A 22,385-nucleotide genomic window follows, 5' to 3' on the forward strand; every position below is an offset into this window, starting at 1 on the left:
ACATAATGTTCATATATACTGTACATGCATACTGTATATACATACTGTACATGCATACTGTACATATATACTGTACATGCATACTGTACATACATACTGTACATGCATACTGTACATATATACTGTACATGCATACTGTATATACATACTGTACATGCATACTGTACATATATACTGTACATGCATACTGTATATACATACTGTACATGCATACTGTACATATATACTGTACATGCATACTGTATATACATACTGTACATGCATACTGTACATATATACTGTACATGCATACTGTATATACATACTGTACATGCATACTGTACATATATACTGTACATGCATACTGTACATAAAGGTGTGAAAAGACCCTCACATTCCTCTAACCTCAGCCTCGTTCTCCTCTTTCCTCTAGGAGCCACATAGCATCCCCCACCTCTTACTCTCCACTGTCCAACATGAACAAGCTTCATGCCCACGGAGGCCTCAACAAACAGCCCTCAGTCAACCAGCTGGTGGGGCAGCAGCCCCAGCAACACCACACTGCCCCCAACTCCATAGCTCATATGGGTGAGTATCTGCACGTGTGATTCAAATCACATCAGATGTACTCATAAAGTACATCAAACCCACCTGTTTAAAGGGACCGTCTGTAACTTCTTACACGTATAAATCATTGCGGGTCGGTGTCCCATGCGCGCTCGCGTGTGGCTACGCTGTTCAGATGAGACTCCAACACAAACTACAGTGAAGCACCAAAACCTCTTGGTTGTATCTAGTGGATCCCGTCTGTTAAACAGTGTTGGCCGCGGTCGGAGGACGCGGGGGAGACCGTAGCTTTGGTCTCCAGGACCGGAGTCTCTGCTGTACTCTGCTCCTCTGCCTGCCTTCACTCACACACCACGCTCCTTCTCACTCTTTCGCTTCGCTCTCACGTGCATGCTGCTCACTCCACACTGCAGAAGAGTTAGTTTAGCTCTGAGAATATCTAGTGAATGTTCAGTGGACGTTTGTGCAGAAATAACTGCTGCAGCTCCTCCAGACCAACAGAGGTTTCCCGTGTCTTGTGAAGTGACGGGGCTCCACAGAGAGAAACGTTATCGTCTCCGACCAAAACTCCGGTGTCTCCTCTGTTCCCTCCGGCCGCGGTCGGGAGGCTGAAGCAGGAAAATCCAACACTAGGATCAGCATTGATTCATGGAGAGACCTTCGTCTGGTCAGCTAACATTACTGCCAAGCAGCTGAAATATAGAGTGATATTGTGGTTTTAGCTGACGTGTGTCTCCTCACTGTGTTGAGCGATGCTCGTTCATGTCTATGTAGAGCGAGCACAAGCGAGAGCAACAGGACGCTGCCTTTCGTTGACTTAACGGCCACAGGTGTCGCTGTTAACAAGCAATTTCTGATTCTTACAAACAGTCCCTTTAAATATCAATGCCAAGAGAACCTATTGATGCCGTTACAGTTCATTATTATTTCATTGATCCCCCCCCTCCTCCCTCTCTCACAGGTTCAAACATGCTCAACAGCCACCACATGCAGGGAAATGGTGATATGAATGGTGGCCACAGCAGTCAGACTCTAGTGTCTGCCTCCCACTGCAGCCCGCCCCCTCCGTATAACCCTGACCCCAGCCTCGTCAGGTACCTCACCCTCCAATGACACTCCTTCTTTATCCTCCTGTAAAGGGCCAGCAGACAATCAATGTACAGTAGATACCAAAAACAGCTAGTCTGTTTGGCCATGTTAGTACAAATTTGGTCAAAAACTGTTTTTTTTGGGAAAAGTTCCTAATTTGCAGCAAAATGTGTGTAGATGGAGCTGTGTTATACAGTCAGTTTGATTTGATTATGGCTGCTTTGTGAAGGCTTGCAATTACATCACAAATCTCCTCGCTACCCCGGCTGGTGCCATAATGAAGGTCCACTGGAGAATTGGCTGCATGGAATCAATGTCTATACATAATTGGAAAAAAAAAAAACTTGAAAAAGAAGTTACCTACAAAGGTTGTGTTATGGGAGTAGCTTAATTCAGTAATGTTTCAAGTAAAAGTGTGTAATGGTATTGATATAAAAACTGCAGCCTTCTCCTAAAAATGACGTTCCCACGCAACAAAAAACTGCATTTTGAAATACGTTTTGAGGGAAACGTATTATCATGGATTACGTTTGTTTTTGACACATCAAAATACGTTTCTAATGACGGTCTGCGGAAGCCCAGATGGGTCAAACAAACACAGGACTTACACCCAGGAGATCACTATCTGTGTCCTGTGTGAAACCAAAAGTTAACGTTCACTTTTACGTCCGTCATTTTAAGCCAAACTATGATGTTTTTACTAAACCTAACCAAGTAGTTATGTTGCCTAAACCTAACTAAGTAGTTTAAAGTTGAAGTAGGCGAGATTGGAGCAAATATGATTAAAAAAAGTTATTTTTATAAAACGGTCGCTATATCGTGACAGTACATGAAACAGGTAACCTGAAAAAAATCATGTGCCTCTGTGTCCTCCGGTGCTCCTAACGGCATCTGCAAGATTTCACAGACCAGAGGAAAACAAGCAGTAAGAGCTGATCTGAGGTCTGCTGTCCATCTACTGTCTATGAGAGCCGGCTGTCAATCACTCGCAAACTCCGACCAAACAGTCAAACTAGGCAACGCTCAAATATGAATCAATATTCTGTTACGTTAATGCCTATTTCTCTCCTCAGATGTTCTCAGAATCATCTTGTAGTGCACGGTTTAGCTGTAAAAATTTGAAAGTTTGTGACGCTGCCGCCGCCATTGTGAAATCTGGTGAAGGAACGCCAAGTTCCGGTCACATGACCGGAGCACAGCCAATAAGAACGCTCTCTCAATGAAATGACCTGTGATTGGTCAAAGTCTCCTGTCACGGGCTAAATTTTCTAAAGTCTGAAAACAGAGCCATGAGGAGGTGCAGAAGTCTAGTTTTATCTCAGAACACTTGAATTAAAATATGCTGAAAGGTTATTATGGAATTTTTGCCCAATGATGCCAAAAATATATACTGCCTACTGAAGCTTTAACCACATGTTTAAAACTGTTTAAAACTGTGACGGTAATCAGGGAGAAAATATGTTTTTCTCAAAACAGTTCACTTGTTTGGGAACGTAATTTTTAGTGTCCGTCCTTGTCATTGTTGGCCGGCAAAAAGTAATTTACAAAACAATCGGTGTTCTTGCCTAAACTAGCTCTACGTGACTAAATCAGATTAAAAAACAGCACATTAATCACGTCTATGTACTCAGCTCATACAGCCAAGCTGCTCCAGAGTTGTAGACCTCCACTATGGCTGCCAGACGGTTTGTTATGTCACCCAAAAGCCCCAAACTGTGTGTGTCATACACTTCGCTCTAAAGTCATTCGCACTGTCATTGTGTATACAGCCATCCCTTTTCAATGCACTACAGCAAATTTTCTTCAAAAGAAATTTCTGTTCTGTTTAATTTAAAACCATTTTTTTTTCATATTTTTTAGATAATGTGTCAATGTAGTTTTTAATACTTTTAAAACTTTGCTTTTGCAATTTTAATATTTTTTTGATACAACAGATTTTGTCCACCTTTTGTTATGTTTATTGTACAGTTATAGCTTCTTTTTTCAATTACACTGTATGTTGCCAAAACGTTAACATTTTTCATGTATTTATAATAAAGGTTCTTCATCAAAGCAAGAATGGCCTTATGAATCATTAATATAAATGCATGTTTATGGTTTTACCTACACTGCATCTATCAAGATGTTTAGTTTATTTATCTACACTTGGGGATAGATCTGTGCCCTGATTCTTTCTCTCAGTTTTGAACTAAACTAATTAAAGCTTGAGTAGATAACGACGTAACACAACAGAATGAGGTGCTTTTGTATTCAGCTAAAAATAAAACCCTAATTATCAAGTTAGGATTCTTTATTCTACTCAAGCACAACTGCACTCATCAGTGTTATTGCATTTTTATGCCATAGTCTTTTTCTTTTAGCTTTGCAGCTGTGCTCTAACGGCAGTCTAAGCAGCCCTGCTTTTCTCCCCTTACAGTTTTCTAACCAGTGTGGGATGTCAGAACTTCATTGAGTACTTCACCTCCCAAGGCCTCCAGTCTCTCTACCACCTCCAGACTCTCTCCATGGAGGTAACCTCTCCCGTTCCTGCACTCACAATCTCACAGTGAAAACAATTTAGAGCTTCGTAGAACAGTAACGGAAATAACAAATTACTGAACATAAAACAGGTTGCTTTCTTTTAAAGTAAACATTTTTGAAATCATAATAACACTTACTGGACAATTTATACAAAAGTCTGTATATAAAACTATTTAAAAATATATATTTTTTTGTTGATACTTTTGTAGCAAAATGTAACAAAATGATCAATCCATATTTGTTGGAGTTTAGCCTTTCAAAAACAACATTTTCACCGCGTTCAAAAACCTATTTGTTCTCCCACTTGACGCACACAAATTGAGGCCCACAACTGTATTAACAGCAATCTAACAGCAATCGAAAAGCACAATAAATTACATTTATTTAACCACAATAACCAAAAAGCTATTTTGGCTTTTGCACTATTATAGTAAATTAATTAAGTTGCTACCAAAAGAAAGGTCATATTATGTATCTGCATTCGCTTGGCGAATCCGTCAAGACGTCATCACTTTATTAATGTTGACGAAACAAAACTGTCGAGTTATGTTCATTAAAGAAAGTTGAAAAGACTAACTAATTTAATACACTGACGTCGGGGGGGCTCAGCTTTTCTTAGGAAAATATAACATATAATTTAAAATAATAACACTTACTGGATCATTTACACAAAAGTCTGTATATAATACTATTTAAAAATATATATCTTTTTTTGATACTTTGTATCAAAATATAACGAAATGATCAATCCATATTTGTTGGCGTTTAGCCTTTCAAAAACAACATTTTCACCGCTGTCAAAAACGTATTTGTTCTCCCACTTGACGCACACAAATTGAGGCCTACAACTGTATTAACAGCAATCTAACGGTCCAGTAAATTACATTTATTTAACCACAATAACCAAAAAATTATTTTAGCTCTAATGCTATTATAGTAAATTAATTTAATTTAAATTAATTTATATTCATTAAAGAAAGTTGAATAGACTAACTCATTTAATACACTGAATCAAAATAATTAAAATTGAAGACTTTGTTCGAGGATTTGTAATTTTTTCTAGGGTGATGAAGATGTAGATCCATGTTTTGCTGAGCAGGAACCATATTTTTTATATATCTATAAGCAAACACATGAGGATGCACATGCACTCTTATCCTTTCCTTCTTTGTTCGTAGTTTTCTCCTACATTCTCACACTCCTCCAATTTCTAACTTTGTGTCGTCACCAGGATTTAGGTGCACTAAAGCTCCCGGAGCAGTACCGCCTCGCCATCTGGCGAGGTCTGCAGGACATGAAACAAGTCGCTCCCCTCCAACTGCCCGCCTCTGCTCACCACCACGACTATCACGGCCAGCAGCTACTTCGCTCCAGCAGCAACATGACCGCCTCCGCCATGGCGGCCATCGGGGCCGCCAGCGGGGAACACCAACGCCAGCGCGTGATGGAGGCCGTGCACTTCCGCGTCCGCCACACCATCACCATCCCCAACAGGCCGGGTGTCGTTGGGACGTCGGGGATGGGGCCGGCTACCGATGAGTGGGCTGACTTTGGTTTCGACATGCCCGACTGCAAGCTGTCGCGTAGCAAGCACTCCATCAAGGAGGAGTTCATGGACAGTGATGTTCACTGAGCCTGAAGAGAATCTTTGGACTGTTCAGCATCAGCCTATTTACAAAGTAAAAGCATGTGGATAGGGTCTTTAAATGTGCTTTTAGGTGTTGCTGTCATATTTCAGTGCAGGTAATCAAGTTTCATTTTGATTCAGTGTGTTAATGCACTTCCCTGTGCAGTCTTTACTTTGTGCTTGAACAATTGTTCCACCCAGAAGTTTGAACATGAGATGACACAAAAGGACGTCTCAAGTCTAAATAGCAAATACCACTGTGGCAATAGCATCGTCAAGGCAACGCTAAACACATTATGGTCTGGACTAAACTTTTTGGGACTCTAATAAGTTGTATATTTTTTTGCTGGAAAACATAATGTTGATTGGTTGCAATGTGCAATAATACAAACAGATTTTTTTTTTTTATCTTTTACATCATCCAGTTACATTTATAGTGAACATAAAATGTAGTAATTTCACAATTGCACAAATGTCACAGTAGATGTATCACCAATTCACAACTTGATAGTTCTCAGCTGACTTATTTATTGTTCTCTGTTTTCCTTCACTTGTACAAATGTATATACTGTATCTTGTAAATGTTTAGGACTAGATGTGATTGAAAAGGGGGAGTTTAGATTCAAAACAGTGTATCTCCTGTTTGAAGCAGATGTAAAGAATTGAATGGTATATCTGATAAAAAACACACACCGATGGGAACACGGTCATGTTTAATGGCTATGATATTAAAGGTCCCATATTGTAAAAAGTGAGATTTTCAGGTCTTTTACATTATTAAGCAGGTTTAAGTGATATATATAAATACTATTAAACTATCAAAACGCTCAATATACAGAGAAATACACACAGCAGCCTGTATTTAGAAATTGCTCGTTTGAAACAAGCCGTTAGGATTTCTGTCCATTTGTGATGTCACAAATATACAATATTTAGACCATTACCCGGTTTTAAACGTAAACATTCTAAATGTGTCCCAGTTTATTTCCTGTTGCAGTGTTTGTAAATAACATCAGCTGACAGGAAGTAAACATGGACCCAAACTGTTGCCTAGCAACGCAATTCTGTTGCAATTCCATTGAAATGCACTAAAACGGAGTGTTTCAGACAGAGGGTAAATACAGGTATATTCAGGCAGACAGTACGGGGAAAATAATGTGTTTTTTGAACATTACAGCATGTAAACATGTTCTAGTAGAAACACAAAATACAAGTATGAACCTGAAAATGAGCACGATATGGGACCTTTAATACCAAAGCCCATTAAACATTTTTTAAACAATGAAATGATAAGGGCATACTGACTACCTTTAGTTCAATGTGCCTTTATCATTTCATTGTTTAAAAAATGTTTAATGGGCTTTAGTATTAATAGTGTGTGTTCATGGTAACTAATGGAAATCACAGTGAACACGTCATATCACAAGTTAGACCTTGCATCCGGTAATTTTTGTATTAAGTCATAGGAAATACTGTAATTCTTGTATAGAAGCACATTGCAAAACAGTTGAGACAAACTATCAAAACAGTATTATATCTTACTAGCAGGGACTTAATCAGAATTGTGAATAATAAATTAAGAATAGCATCCCTGTTTACCGAGACATTAGACAAGACCGTAGCATTTTTGTCCTTTTGTGTATTTTGGAAAACCTTGCAGGGCAAGGTCCTCATATATTGATGATAGCTAGTTGTGTACCTATAGTCTGTATCTTCATGGCACTTGTTTGTGGATATCTAATAGCAACATTCCAGTTGTATTTCTTTGCCATCCATCAAGCAAAATTAATCACGGTGCAATTCTAATGATGTCAAATTTGTTTGCAGTAACTACTTGACTTTGTACCACGATAATAACTTGTACGGTTGTACCTGACTCACACATACTATCACCCACTAACCACCAACTGGTCAAAAAAAGAGCACTTTAATGCTTTAAAAGTAAAATAATTGAGGCTTATTTGTGCTTATGATCAGTATTATGAATGACCACGATGTAAATAGAAATAGTGCTTGTTTTTTTTAATATCCCTGGTAAGTTTTTTGTTATGATTATTAAGATGTGTACCTATATAACTATTGCTGTTCATCGATGTCCATTAGTTTCTGAGGTTGTTAAGTTCAGTGTTTTTTTTTTTTTTCTTAAAATGATGGATATTAAAATATTTGCTTTCCTTTAATTTGTGTCTTTATCAAAGTCATAAAAATGTTTTAGACTAAACACTGGAGTTTTATTTGAATGGAGATTAAGTTATTTAGCAAGGGTATGGACGAGATATATGCAGCATTTAAAGCAACGTGCAATCAAATGAATATGTTATTATTTATTTATATTACTAACTCGAGTAGGGAAGTGTACGCGCCATTGTATGCGCTTGTGTGGTTTTGTTTTTTTAATTCACAAGACAAATGTATTTACAAACAGCAAGGAAAAAATCATTACAATAACAAAGTTATCATCCTCAAAACTAAGCAGATATCACAGTAGACATAAAACATTTATACAGACAATAAAATTAAAAAAGAATTAATTAATAAAACAAAGTTTTGAAAAAGGGATCAAGCCATTTTTCGAGACTAGACTCGAGACTGTAATATTATGAGAATAAACTCATAAATTTACGAGAAAAAAATGTTTAGTATTATGAGAATAAAGTCATAATATTATAAAGTGTTATTTTAGAGGGGAAATAGAGCAGCTGTGTGAAAGTGAGGAACGTGGAGCATCTTGTGAAGTTCTACTTTAGTTTAAGTTTCACAAATAACCAAATATTTCATCTTTTGGCTCATCAGCACCACATTATCAGGACCTTGAAGAGATTGTGCAAGAAAAACTGTGTTTATTCTAAAGAAAGAACCACACAGACCTGATGGAGAAACTGACTCTTTAGAGGAGGAGGAAATTACTTTATTCTCGTAAAGTTATGACTTTATTCGCTTAATATTACGACTTTATTCTCTTAATATTATTACTTTTTTTTCTTGAATATTATGACTTCATTCTTGAAATCCTTTTTTTTCTTTAATGTTGCCCTAATACTGTCATAAAATCGTTAGTTGGAATAAACCTTGTGAATTTGTTGGAACACGTTTTATCGAGGAAATGAAGACGGAAGTCAGCAGTTGATCGGTTTTCGGGGCTCTACTATGGGTTCTGTTAATACACATCCATGCTCGGGGCTCTACTATCCAGCCTCCCGGAAGTAGTGACGTGTTAACAGCAGCTTGCACGAGCAGTGGCTAGTGTAGCTAGCTAGGTCGAGCCGGTAGTGACACAGCGGCCGCATCAGGTAAGAAACAACCGTCATTCATCATCTCCACTACGACTACTAACACAACCACGAAACGCAGACACGTATTGAAAGTAAGAAAACACATTTCAACCCGTTTAAATCGCTCAGAGAGTAACTAATGAAGTAAACTGGAGCACCGTTTGGTTTCTAAGGGCTGCTAGCTGGCTAGCCGCGGAGCCGTTGGCAACGTAGCACAGTATAGTCCGGAAGTGAGCTGTCAAGATTATCGCATTGCTTGCTGGGATTTGTAGTTCAACGTCTCCCCTGATGACCATACATTTAAATGGAAAGAGAGCGAGTCGTGAACTACACTTTTATGTTGCCACTTTTTAATAGGCGCTACCATGGAATTGTGGATAATGTAGTTGCGTATATTCATTTAACAGCTCGATAGCGGTTACTAAAACTACATCACCCAGACAAGCGGAAATTTGGGCCAAAGGGTACATTTAGATGGCTAGTTAGCTATTTCTAAGGCTAATTTGTGACTTTAAAATAATACCACAGATGAAACGTTTGTGACAGTTATTGTTTGATTTATTTCGATCGTATTCGTGTTATGGTTTTTCCCAGATAAGCCTGTTTGTGATACATATGTTTTATAAGCTGCATTCCTGACTGTTTAAAGCCTGTTAGCAGCTAACGTTAGCATCAACCACGACCAGCTCAGCGGTGCTGTCTGTTTCTAGCTGACGTTACACGTTAAAATGAATCATTAAACGGCTCTGGAATCACTACTGACACACTATGCAAGTTAATAATCAAATATATAACATTTAAACCCCCAAAAATACAATGTTAAAAGGAGGGCGACCAGCTAACCCAGAACATTCATGATCCTCTCGTTACGAAATCAATGAATCACTGAAAAGTCCAGAGTAAAAGCAGCTGAATTATCTCCATTGGTCAGATTCAAGATACAAAAATCGTTTTAACAGAGCGACGATTTTGTTCTTCATGCCATTTCCCCCATTTCCGTAATCCACATCATTCTGATCTCCTCTTGCACTGATCATGTGTACCTGTCAGACAGCTGTCCCATCTGGGCTCACTACACTACACTACACTACACTACACTACACAGAGACAGACACCAGACTGTATCAGTTGTAACCCACAGAAGACATTCCACAAATATGTACCATGATCTGCAAATATTTCACTATCCACAAACATGTATTTTTGTATTTGTGTTGTGTATCCTGCTCAGTATTGTAGAGGTCATATTTTGAGTATTTTTGACCAACCAACAACATCTAAACTGAGGAAAAAAAGTTCTTTTAATACCCTGTTCCACCCAAAACAAAAGAAATTCTCTACAAAATAATAAGTGTACTGTTTAGCTGTAAAATGAGAAAGTGTGCTCCGGCTGGTGGGCGGTGCTTGGTATTTACTCAACTGATCTCAACATGGAGGCCGGGTAACAAACTTTCTCATTTTACAGCTAAACAGTACACTACAAGATGTTTCTGAAAACATTTGAGGAAAGAAATAGGCATTACAGTAACAGAATATTGATTCATATTTGATCAGAGCTGCCTAGTTTCACCGTTTGATCAAAGTTTGCGAGTTATTGACAGCTGCTCAGAGACGGCAGACTCCAGATCAGACTTTATTCTCGTAATATTACAACTTTTTGTCGTAAAGTTATGACTTTATTCTCGTAATATTGTGACTTTTTTTCTCGTAAAGTTATGACTTTATCCTCATTATGACCTTTTCTCGTAAACTTATGACTTTATTCTCATATTACAACTTTTTTTCTCGTAAACTTATGAATTTATTCTCATATTACAATTTTTTCCCCCCGTAAACTTGTGACTTTATTCTCATATTACGACTTTATTCTCGAAATCTCAGATTTATTTTTTTTCCTCGATGTGGCCCTAATACTCCTTTGTAATATCCTGCTCAGTATTGTAGAGGTCATATTTTGAGTATTTTTGACCAACCAACAACATCTAAATTGAGAAAAAAAGTTCTTCTAATACCCTGTTCCACCCAAAACAAAAGAAATTCTCTACAAAGTAATGAATGATTTTTTTCTTGAAATAGTATGACTTTATTCTTGAAATCTCAGATCCCCCCCCCCTGAATATGGCCCTAATACTCTGTTGTAAGAAGGCGATGCAGCTACTGAAATGTGTGATAATTTTTATAAAGAACCAGCCGTTTGGAGCTGTAAAGAGCAGCATCTGTATGGAAGTTTTTATTGGACTTTATTAGTTGTAACCCACAGAAGACATTCCACACATGATCTGCAAATATTTCACTATCCACAAACATGTATTTTTGTATTTGTGTTATGTAAAGTCACATCCAAAAAAATACAGGGCGGTTTTGCAAATACGCATAACGTACTCTGTAAATACGTATTTTAGGGTTTACATGTAAAGTGATATCTACACATTTGTGCATCTATTTTGCATTTGCAGATCGCTTCCTGTGCATTTGTGGGCCACATGACATTTGTAACTTCCCTCCTGTTTGTTTACAGAATTTTGTCCGATTGGTACCGCAGCAAATCTGTAGATAATAGTTGTAATCCACAGAAGACAATTCACAAATATGTAACATGATCTGCAAGTATTTCACTACCCACAAACGTATTTTTGTATTTGTGTTGTGTAAAGTCACATCCACAAAAATACAAGGCGATTTGCAAAAACACATAACTTACTCTGTAAATACTTATTTTAAGGTTTACATGTAAAGTGATAAACACGCATTTGTGCATCTATTTCTACACGTGGAATGCTATTTACACATTTGCAGATCACTTCCTGTGCATTTACGGGCCATGTGACATTTGCAACTTCCCTCCTGTTTGTTTAAGTAATTTTGTCCAATTGGTACTGCTGCAGATCTGTAGAAACAATCTTTAAGTAAGAGGTGCATTTTCTAGCTCCACCAGGAGGGGGCGACATTCCCTCACATGAGCTGACGGAACTACAGTCTAAAGCTATAGAAGTAGTCTACTGCCACTTTAATTACCTGTAACCACTATAATCCCATCCATATACAGAGATTCTTTGGACTATCGATTGAAAAAGCCTTGCAGGAGGGTAGATTATTGTACTTTAAAATGCCTACATTTCATGCTTACCCCTACTAAGAATTCAAACATGATTAAAAGCAACAATAAACAACAAGTGAAGTGAATGTTGACATGTGTCTTGTGTCTTACCAAAAACTATGTTGGCTGGTAACAGTTCCACCTTGCTAGGAGATGCTAGACTTGTGCATAGTGCCCAGCTTATAAAGTCGGTTTCAGTCGGGCTAGTCAAGTGGCCTATATTCATGCACCACTAATCAAAATGTCTTCATCTTCTTTCACTGGCAGAATGTCAGAAGGGGACAGTGTTGGGGAGTCAATCCATGGGAAACCATCTGTAGTCGCTGCCTTTTTCACACGGATTGGACAGGTAACGTGTCGATTATTCAGATCACACATATGTCATTTAAGTAATTAGATATTACATGATTTGATACTCTGGCCTAAATTAGTGATGCACCGATACTGGATCGGATATCAGGCCGATACTGACTGAAATAGCTGGATCGGGAATCTGTGACAATGGGTCCGATATATTCAATTCCATGTTTATACAGTATACCTTAATAAATTATATACTGGCATTTTAATTCCTGTTTAAGTTTTGAGCAAGTTGTTGCTGCATTAAAAAGGTTTATACTTGAATTGACAAGATATTGCTGTACGATTTATTATTTCAATAATAAATATCAATTCAGGTAATCTATATCTATGTATTTATTTGTTACTTTTTGTTTTACAAAGTTAGGAAAGCAATGTTTAAGCAATGACAGCCATGGGATGCTAAGTTAATGTCCAATGTCACTGTATCTCCACAAAGTGAAAGTGTTTTTCTGAAGCTCTGCAGTGTTTTATCTTGGTTTGCATCTTACTTCTTCATAAGAGATATTCTCTACCTCTGATGGCTCCATTTTGATTCCTTTTTGTATTTTTTTGTAACAGGTCTATCAGACATGGCTAGACAAGTCAACGCCGTTTTATGCAGTGCGATGGGCATCCACTCTACTACTTACTGCTGTCTACATGATCAGAGTGTACATACTACAGGTAATTGTTTATTTCAGTTTATTTCCAATTTACTTTATTGTTCTTTGCTCAGGGAAGTCAGCACATGTAAGCCATGAGAGTTGTACATAGTTTGTAATAAAAACCAACACTGTTACTAAATGATTCAATGTTTTTTGCTGATTTTCACCAAAGGTGAAAGATTGGCTTAAAGGACACTACAAGAGGACAGTGATTCTTCTTCTGTTTTGTTTCTCACCTGTCTAATGTGTGATATGTGTGTTTTTGAATTATTGTCTACTCGCTCGTTCTTGCACATTTGTGTACGTAATTTTCACTAACAAAGGTGCACATTCATGTTTACTGGCTGCCAAGGAAGCCTTTTAATGTGGTTATGTTCCTTATGCTGCTTTTCAGGGTTGGTATATAGTAACATATGCTTTGGGAATCTACCATCTCAACCTGTTCATTGCTTTTCTATCGCCAAAAGTGGATCCTTCACTGCTTGACGAAGGCAAGTTGACTCAATTAAATCTGATCAGTTTTTTGTATGGTGGTCATGTTGTGTACAGTATGTTACCTCTTGGGTTGATACCTGGCTTTTAACTATTCGCACATTATGTTCAATATCAAAGAGTACTAACGGTGCATTCACACCTAGCGTGAAACAAACTTTACGTGCGGCGCGATTACATAAAAAGTCAATGCAAAGAGGCAAAGAGACGCAAATTCCTAACGCCGCACGAGTTGAAATCTTTCAACTGCAACGCGAAATTTGTGTGACGCTGTGTCGCAAAAGCCTATAAGCATTGAGATTCTGCTGCTGTCATCACTGACGTCCTGACGTTATTGAATCAGAGATGGAGCACAAACTTATTGTGGCTGTTTGCAGGCACCCAGAGCTACGATAGTACCTCATATTAGTACAGAGAGCAGACCAAACTCTGTGTATAAATGTATAAACCACAGACTGTCTATGGTAGAAACAACAACGTCGCTGCTGTATTTAGGCCTAGATGAAGTAATGTTGAGTGTTGATGGAGCAGCTACAATGTTAGCATAGCCTGGCACTCATCGATCCAAACTCCATTCAGAAAACAAACAATTCAAGAGTTGTTTGCTTGTCGTCTTGAGAACAGACCTGACAAAGCATGAATTCAGACTTTTTACAAATCAACATCATTATGTTGTTATTTCGGCATCATTTTCGTCCGTTTATTGCAATTAAATCACAGCACAATCTGTTTATTTTGGGTTCATTCTGTAGTAGCAACGTGTGGCTTGCTAGATACAGTCAGTGCAATGGCACTGAATGTGCCTACAGCTCGCCACCGGGGGATGTTATGAACTCAGACACGACGGTGTTTGTTCCTCTGACATATCTGAAACTTCCACAACATGTACGAAACAGCAGCAGTGGTTATTTCTTCCATGGTTTATGGAGGAAAGAAAAGTTCTTGTGATCGACAGTATGGAGACGAGCCCCTTCTCCTCTTCGGCGTGTCTAGAGCGAGTAACACAAGTTAACACAAACGATCCCGGTGGTCCAACTCGTGTGAGTAAAGCGAGGCCAAAATTTGCTTGGTGTGAACGCAACATAACAATGCTTTCCCATACACAACATGGGTATGCAGCCTCACTTGTTACTAGTTACAAAATCTTTCTTAGTATATATATAGTCATCCAAACAGAACGGAATACTGTTGTAGATTTATACATTTGGTTCAAAGTGTGTAACACTTCTTAACACGGACATGGATGCATCCCAACAAAGAAAATAGCTCAACATCCACAAAGTCAAACTTGTCATAACATCTCAGGAAATAAAATGTCATAGTGCCAGACACATCATTGACTAGCATAATATTATTGATCAAATATAGTTTTTTTTATGTTTTGGCTTGTACATTGTTGGTCTTCATGCTTCTTTATTAACTGCTTCATCACCCTATGTCCTGTCTCTGCTGCAGATGAGGGCCCATCCCTTCCTACCAAGCAGAACGAGGAGTTCCGCCCATTCATCAGGAGGTTGCCTGAATTCAAATTCTGGTGAGTTTAGCTCATGGCCTGGCCGTCTATCATTGTCACCCGTTCCCCATTGCAAATGATCTCCTTTCAAAGGACCTGTGGTCAGTGTTGAAGTCATGCAGAGCTTATTCGTAGAAGAGGTAGCATTTTAGCATAAACCAAAGATTGAATTAGTCTGTATGTATTTAACTTGTAGGGGTGGGAATCAGCAGAGGAACCCGTGATACGATATTATCACGATACAAGCAATTTTTTTATTATTTTTTTATTGGGAGTGACGTCAGGAGTACAGAAACATACAAATAGAGCACAAATGTAAATGTCCCTCCATATTTTGGTATTTTTCCCCCTCCCATTGCAGAAGCAAAAAGGATAAAGAATAAAAATAAATAATGAAAAATAAAGTACACATTAGTAATAATAATTAAAGGATAAAACCCAGACTACATATGAAATCGTCTGATAAAGTTAACCTTATACAAATGAACAATTAAACTGCTGTTTACATAAATCAAACTTCATGATGTCACACAAATTAGCTGATGGAGAGAAATACATCTCATATGCCATAAGTCCATTAGTCTGCCCAAATACACTACGTCCAAATAAAATGAAGACATACTACAACAAAAATTACAAAATACAAATGGTCTTAATGATACGGAAGCACTGTCATTTGGTCAAAACAAAGATAAGAGAGGCTGCGAGGTATAGTCAAATATCTGGGCTGTTCTGCGAATGGCAAATTATTTTTTTTCCAATTTAAGGAACAACATATACTCCATCCATCCTCACTGCCATTTTAAACATTTTGCGATATGCTGAGTATTGTGATAAGATATATTGCAATTTATTACCTTTTTTTTCAACAGCAAATTATGCAGTTTGTCCACATCTGTTTTATCTAAGATACAGTTCTCATTCACATCTCTTGAATTCAGCGGTCAAGGGACCCCTTTTGAAAACGTCCTCGCCAAAACTTAGTATGAATTTGGACTGATATTTAGCGTTCTTCGATTCCTTAGGTTTTCTAGTTTCATGTCTCTTCACTCTATCTTTAAGACTGAATGCGCTATAACCTCTGAACGACGGAATAGTGGCTGGGTCGGATTGTTAAGAGGTTAATAGTTTATATAATAAAAGATCGATACTTGATATCCGTGTATCGATACAATATTTGCACGCATGGTGTATTCAAAGCTACTAGTTGAGCATTAAGTCCACATTTGTCTGTGTTCTGTTGTTTGTGTTAAACCGTGCCCAACTGCCACGTGTTTATGCAAACGCTAAAGGAAAGTTGTTTTGCATCAGTCACGCAGCTGGATAAGATAATCTTTGGTTCCCCTTTTTCATATGGCTCAAATAAATGACTGTGTTGTTTTTAAAATTATGAGATAACTGTAATGGTACTGAATAGTTTATTCATCAGTTGTTTTCAGACTGGCTGGCTGCATTAACTGAACTTAGAGTTAAGGATGTTGATTTATGCTTCATAATCGTCACAAATGTGGTCACGCTGTTGTAACCGAGATTATGTTACTTTTCTTATCCAGGCATTCGGCGACAAAAGGCATCGTCATCGCCATGATTTGCACATTTTTTGAAGCCTTCAATGTGCCAGTGTTCTGGCCTATACTTGTAATGTACTTCATCATGCTCTTCTGCATCACCATGAAGAGGCAGATCAAGGTAAAAACTATACACTGACTGACACATACCCATGCACTGCATACATTGACACACTTGCGGCTGTACTGGAGTCACAGTGTAATGCAAACAGTGGAGAGTGGAGAAGCAAATCTTTTTATCATGCACCATGAGCATGCAGTGTAGAATGTCAGGAGTACCAGACTATACAAGGCAATACAAAAATAAATTAAAGTAGAGATGTCCTCAGCTTTTACCAAAACTAAGGGTGCTTTCACATCATGGATCCGGGCCCGGATCCGAGTACACTTGACCCCAAAGTCCAGTTCGTTTGATCAGTGTGAACGCTCCGTACCGTTCTCAAGCAGCACGTTTCGTCAATCAGTACTCGAGACCACTTGAAAAGGTGGTCTGGAGTACGGTTCATGTGTGCTCGGGTACGGTTCACATCAGGTGTGAAAGACGACTGTATCAAAACCAAGGCCCATTGAAGGAGGCTGGGACACGGGCGGACACGGGTCTTGGTATAACCCATGCGCAGTGTAACTGAAGCTGCGGTCGAGCGTTGCGATTGGCACAATTTCGGCGAGTACAGACCAGATTTTACTGCGCATGTGTTGTAGCCCAAAGATATGAAGCGTGACCCAGCCTCCTTTCTATAGGCCTTGACCAAAACACGGAAGTGGACTGCTTTATAACGCGAGCAACGTTAGCCGTCAGCGAGTAGTTTTGGAACAGGACAGGCTTTTTTCAACGCCGCAGGTCTCCTCCGAAATCTGTATCTGCGCGCAGCATGCGCCGACAGTTCATCCTCTGAACTGTACGGACATGATTGATAAAGCAGGAAGGCAGGCGAGAGGGTCCTTAAAATATAAACAATAGTAGGCATTTGAGTCGGGCGATATTTGTTATTTTATTTAACTAGTTTAATAGCCTGCCTCCGAAGAACGAGAGCCACTCAGCAGGCAGAAAGAAAGAGACAGCGGAGGGGAAACGGTGTGTAGAGTCGGCATATTCTCACATCAAACTCGGTGAAATAGAGAAAGAGTTTATTTCCACCAAACCAGAGTTGGTGATTGTTGGAAAAACTAGCAACGGTTTCGGTGAGTGTTTTTACGATGCTTCCAACTAGAACAGCTGATCTCAACATAAACAAATACACGTGGATGATGAAGCAAGTGTACTCGGGTACAGAACAACTTTACTAATGTGAAAGCTGAGCGGCGTGGGAGTGGAGAGAAGGGGGACAATCGTACTCGGGCACGGTACGGATCAAAACGCCCTAAACTAAAAAATTTAATTGGCAATTCTTAAAATGTCAGTCCTGGTTGATTCAGTATTTCTATTTGATTCACAACATTTTGCTACGAGTTTAGCAGTCTGGAGTCTTTTTGTTGATAAATGAGTATAGAAAAAAAAATAGAAAAATTCTATTTCTATGTACACAAACTTGTCCGAAAAGTGTGCCTAGTTCCAATTTGTATGTGTATAGAACAGCATTTCTTCTGTAAATGTCGCCACAGACACCCATTTATAATACTGCAAATATATAAATATACCTGTTGCTAATTCTCCTCTTTTTCTTCCCCACCTTCTCCAGCATATGGTCAAGTACAGATACCTACCCTTCACACACGGGAAGAGGACATACAAAGGCAAGGACGAAACAGGGAAACCTTTTGCTAGTTAGAATCTCCCACCTTCCCTTCCCCTCCCCTCCTCCTCCATTTAAAATGTATCAGTCACAGCTAGCGGGGAGCGACAAGGGGCAGAGATTTATTTTCCATTTTGTAAGCAGGACAGTAACATGAAAACATGACATGAAAAGTACGAGTTTTGATCCATGGTTCAGTGTTGGCTGAAGGATTTGAGCAGCATGGATCAAAATTAGACTGCAAATATTGCCTTTGTCTATTATTAAGGGATAGGTTTTTTTTTTGTTCTTGAGGACCCTGATCCTCATTTTAGGATTGGTCTGCATTTGTTCAGTAGTAGGTGAGACTCAGTGCTGCCTTTTGCCTTTTTAACCCCACTGGGTAAGTATAAAGTCACCAAGGAGGAACCACACTGAAAAAAAAGTTGCAGTGAAATTTGTAATTTTTGTTTTTGTTTTGTTTTGTTTATGATTTTTTTTCAATGATGGTGATTCCAGTACATCTCCTTTCTCCCAAGTGAAATAAATCTGCCAACTTTTTCTGATTAATATATTGGTACCTACTTATTTGTAACAAGTTATATATTGAAGTACTGAAGTCAGTAGTGTTAGAAAAAAATTACATGATTTTAGATGTTTAAGAGGAAATCTGAAGGAAACACAACGGTCTTTAAGTTAATCTTTTGTGATAAAAAGTGTGCGGCTGCTCTGGTGGTCCTCTGGACTACACGCAGACACTTTGGAAAAAAATTAGTCACATTTCACTTGAATATGCATTCATGACAGGCAGGACAACACTTCATCTCTTCAAATGATTAGACATAATTTGATTGTTTATCCTGAATTGGCAACTAACGCAATTCCGTGTATTACCTGACTCTCACTAGCATAGCCTGTGCAGCAAGCATCAATATGGATGATTAACAGGGACTTGACTTGAATCTTCAGCCACCCACCACATCATTGAATGCATAATTCAAAGCCGAGTGTCACTAATCCCAACCCATTTAGTCTCCTGTAGCCTGTAGTCTACCTTAAATCAGTTCTTTCTACTTTAGCGCCTTCGTAGAGTTTAACAGATGGGATACTGTGTTGTTGAGCGCCCCCCAATAAACCAAATTATTTTGCATTATTTTAGGGGGCATTTAGCTTGAAAATGGCAAGTCAATGAATTTATTTTAGATTTTTAGACCATTGTGTGCATAATTATTCAAAACATACTTTGACTTCAAAGTGCACAACCAGTATTCGAATCCAATTCATAACGAGGTCTAATTTGAGATAATCTGAAAAATTACATGTTTATCCCGATGACCTTTTCTCTTTGAAACATTTACCCGTCTGGGTTTCAAAGCCTGGGGTCCATTCAATTTGTGTAGACTAGCTGTTGTAGTACTTTATAATCATGTGTTTACTTTGAAAAACGTTATGGTAAATAGTCATTCCAAGCAAACTTTTGTTCTCTTTCTTTTGCAGAGGAAACATAAGAAAACAGAGATTGAGAGCTTTTATTATAACAAATGGATGAAGTGGTTGCCGATCACACTTTTTTCTTTTCTATAAAACCTGTTGATTTGTTTTTTCTCCATTTTTATCAGACTGCTGGGGGATTATCTGTCATTACTAAACTTTGATCAGCACTGTAGTAAGGGATCAAAACATTTTCCTGTAAAAAGTTTGTGTTTCAAAAGGGTTGTCTGGAGGATTTGTATATATATATATTTTAAAAATATGAAATTTTTTTGAGATTATTTTTATTTTTTGTTTCTTCTTCCTACCACCATACTTGTTTCCACGTGTTTAAAATTCATTTCAGTTGAAATTGATAATGAAAGCAGGACTGGTTAATTGGGTTCTAGATTTGATGAATTAAATATGTTTCTCATGGATTGCATGTTATTGTTTTCTTGTGCTACAGTTACAAACAAAAACATGATTTTAATAACTTAAATGTAATTTTTTCACTCCAAAATGCTATTAAAGAGGCTGTGTCCCTTCAAACAGTTCATAGTCGTCTGCCTCATATTTTCGTAGATATATTCATGACAGAGAATTAAAGGATCTGGATCTGAAGTTTGATCTGAGCCCACGGTGTCACGACACTTTAAGTACAGTTCATAATTCACTAATCATCTTCTACACACTATACATGTCCCTAGATTAGTGATGAGAAATACAATGAAAAAGTGATATGAACACAAATTAACAGAATTAATGTGCAAACAGGCCACATTTAGAAGTGATAGCAAATACTCTCAATATCTAACTTCCCATGTTGCTGTTGTCTGCATGCATTCATCACATCATGGACTCAAGTGCACCTTTCTCCTTAAATTTCTCTAAAACCATTCATTGCACTATTAGCCTTACTTGCTTAAAGGGACTGTTTGTATCTTTTTAAGCGTATAAATGTACCGGGTCGGGACACATGCGCGCTCGCATATGCATGCTCGCGTGTGGCCGGAGCCTCTCCTCCGCTGCCTGCTCGCCTTCACTCAGACTGCAGTGTGGAGTGAGCGAGCGTTCTCGCTCTGCTCGCTCCACCTCTAGACGTGAACGCGTGCTCACTCCACACTGAAGAAGAGTTAGTTTAGCTCTGAGAATATCTAGTGAATGTACAGTGGACGTTTGTGCAGAAATAACTGCTGCAGCTCCTCCAGACCAACAGAGGTTTCCCGTGTCTTGGGAAGTGACGGGGCTCTGCAGAGAGTAACGTTATCAGCGGCACTCGGTCGGATTTGATAGCGTTTCTCTTCCTGCTCAGTCCCGGCACCGACCCGCTTTTCTACCTCCGGAGAGGGAGACAGCATTGATTCATGGAGAGACCTTCGTCTGATCAGCTAACATTACTGCCAAGCAGGTGAAATATAGAGTGATATTGTGGTTTTAGCTGACGTGTGTCGCATCACTGTTTCGAGGCCGACACTGACTTTCGTTGACTTCACGACCACAGGTGTCGCTGATAACAAGCAATTCTGAAAGTTACAAATAGTCCCTTTAAACCTGAGTTGCAATAGAGCAGGGGTCAGCAACCTTTACTATCAAAAGAGCCATTTTAGGCCAAAAAAATACCTGTCTGGAGCCGCAAAACATTTGAGCATTGTGATGAAGGTAACACAGTTTATAGTCTAAGTATATAGTATATAAGTCTAATGCAGTGAGGGCCAAAGTGCAAATGTACTACGGAGTATTAGGGCCACATTGAGGGAAAAAACATTGAGATTTACAGAATAAAGTCATAACTTTACGAGAAAAAAAGTCGTAATATGAGAATAAAGTTTTATTCACGAAAAAAGTCATAATATAACAAGAATAAAGTCATAACTTTACGAGAAAAGAAGACGTAATATTATGATAGTCATAACTTTACGAGAAAAAAAGAAAACACGTAAAATTACTACTTTATAATATTATGACCTTATTCTCATATTACAACTTTTTTCTTTTAAACTTCGCACTTTTCTCATAATACAACTTTTTTTCTCGTAAACCTATGACTTTATCCTCGAAATCTCAGATTTATTTTTTTCCTCAATGTGGCCCTAATACTCCGTCGTTCCGTCGTACCATAGATCTACAACAATGATAAATAAAAATGAAAATGTAAACAAAAAACAGTTATTCATTTCCATTTTTAACTATCCACAGCCACTGGAGAGGGGCTAAAGAGTCACAGGTTGCAGACCGCTGCTATAGAGAAAGGTAAACTAAAAAAGTCCAAATGTTCTAACTATAGATGGGACTGATCCGATCCAATATCAGTTAAAAACAATAATAATGACTTATCGGACTGATTGCCATTGCGCTCCTCTTTGAGGTGATATTTTGTCTTTTGAACTCATTTATAGAAATCTACTAGTGGTTGATTTGTTGAGGTTTTTCTAAAACATTAAAGTAATAGCCATAGCAATTTGCACTCCT

At 38.3% G+C, this 22,385-nt stretch overlaps 2 protein-coding genes and 1 long non-coding RNA gene across 5 annotated transcripts in view; 2 read left to right on the plus strand and 1 right to left on the minus strand.

The window, feature by feature from the left end:
• The window catches only part of tp73 (tumor protein p73), a 36,493-nt gene extending 28,531 nt beyond the window's left edge, over positions 1–7,962 (plus strand). For both annotated transcript variants that reach the window (XM_074642589.1, XM_074642588.1), the window contains 4 exons: positions 413–567; positions 1,508–1,640; positions 4,052–4,145; positions 5,387–7,962. In XM_074642589.1, coding sequence (XP_074498690.1) covers positions 413–567; positions 1,508–1,640; positions 4,052–4,145; positions 5,387–5,788 — 784 coding nt within the window. In that variant the 3' untranslated portion in view covers positions 5,789–7,962. The remainder of the gene's footprint in view (positions 1–412; positions 568–1,507; positions 1,641–4,051; positions 4,146–5,386) is intronic.
• Positions 1–22,385, minus strand: part of LOC141772007 (uncharacterized) — a 100,759-nt gene that overhangs the window by 7,618 nt on the left and 70,756 nt on the right. The window lies entirely within an intron of this gene.
• Positions 8,934–20,470, plus strand: rer1 (retention in endoplasmic reticulum sorting receptor 1). 2 transcript variants are annotated; one of them, XM_074642618.1, is made up of 8 exons: positions 8,934–9,072; positions 12,419–12,500; positions 13,073–13,177; positions 13,553–13,649; positions 15,106–15,184; positions 16,717–16,852; positions 18,411–18,465; positions 19,941–20,470. In XM_074642618.1, the coding sequence occupies exons 2-8, from the start codon at positions 12,420–12,422 to the stop codon at positions 19,949–19,951; spliced, it is 564 nt and encodes a 187-aa protein (XP_074498719.1). In that variant the 5' UTR covers positions 8,934–9,072; position 12,419; the 3' UTR covers positions 19,952–20,470. The 2 variants fall into 2 exon arrangements, with proteins under 2 accessions (XP_074498719.1, XP_074498718.1); XM_074642617.1 differs by having other exon boundaries at positions 18,411–20,470.

This window comes from Sebastes fasciatus, chromosome 8 (assembly GCF_043250625.1).
Source record: "Sebastes fasciatus isolate fSebFas1 chromosome 8, fSebFas1.pri, whole genome shotgun sequence".
In the NCBI taxonomy this organism is placed as follows: Eukaryota; Metazoa; Chordata; class Actinopteri; order Perciformes; family Sebastidae; genus Sebastes; species Sebastes fasciatus.

Excerpts from the sequence above, each read along its gene's own strand:
- rer1 (XM_074642617.1), top strand. The coding sequence starts at position 12,420 with ATGTCAGAAGGGGACAGTGTTGGGGAGTCAATCCATGGGAAACCATCT. Across the intron at positions 12,501-13,072 it reads TTTTCACACGGATTGGACAG|GTCTATCAGACATGGCTAGA; the intron begins GTAACGTGTCGA and ends TTTTTGTAACAG. Across the intron at positions 16,853-18,410 it reads CCATGAAGAGGCAGATCAAG|CATATGGTCAAGTACAGATA; the intron begins GTAAAAACTATA and ends CACCTTCTCCAG.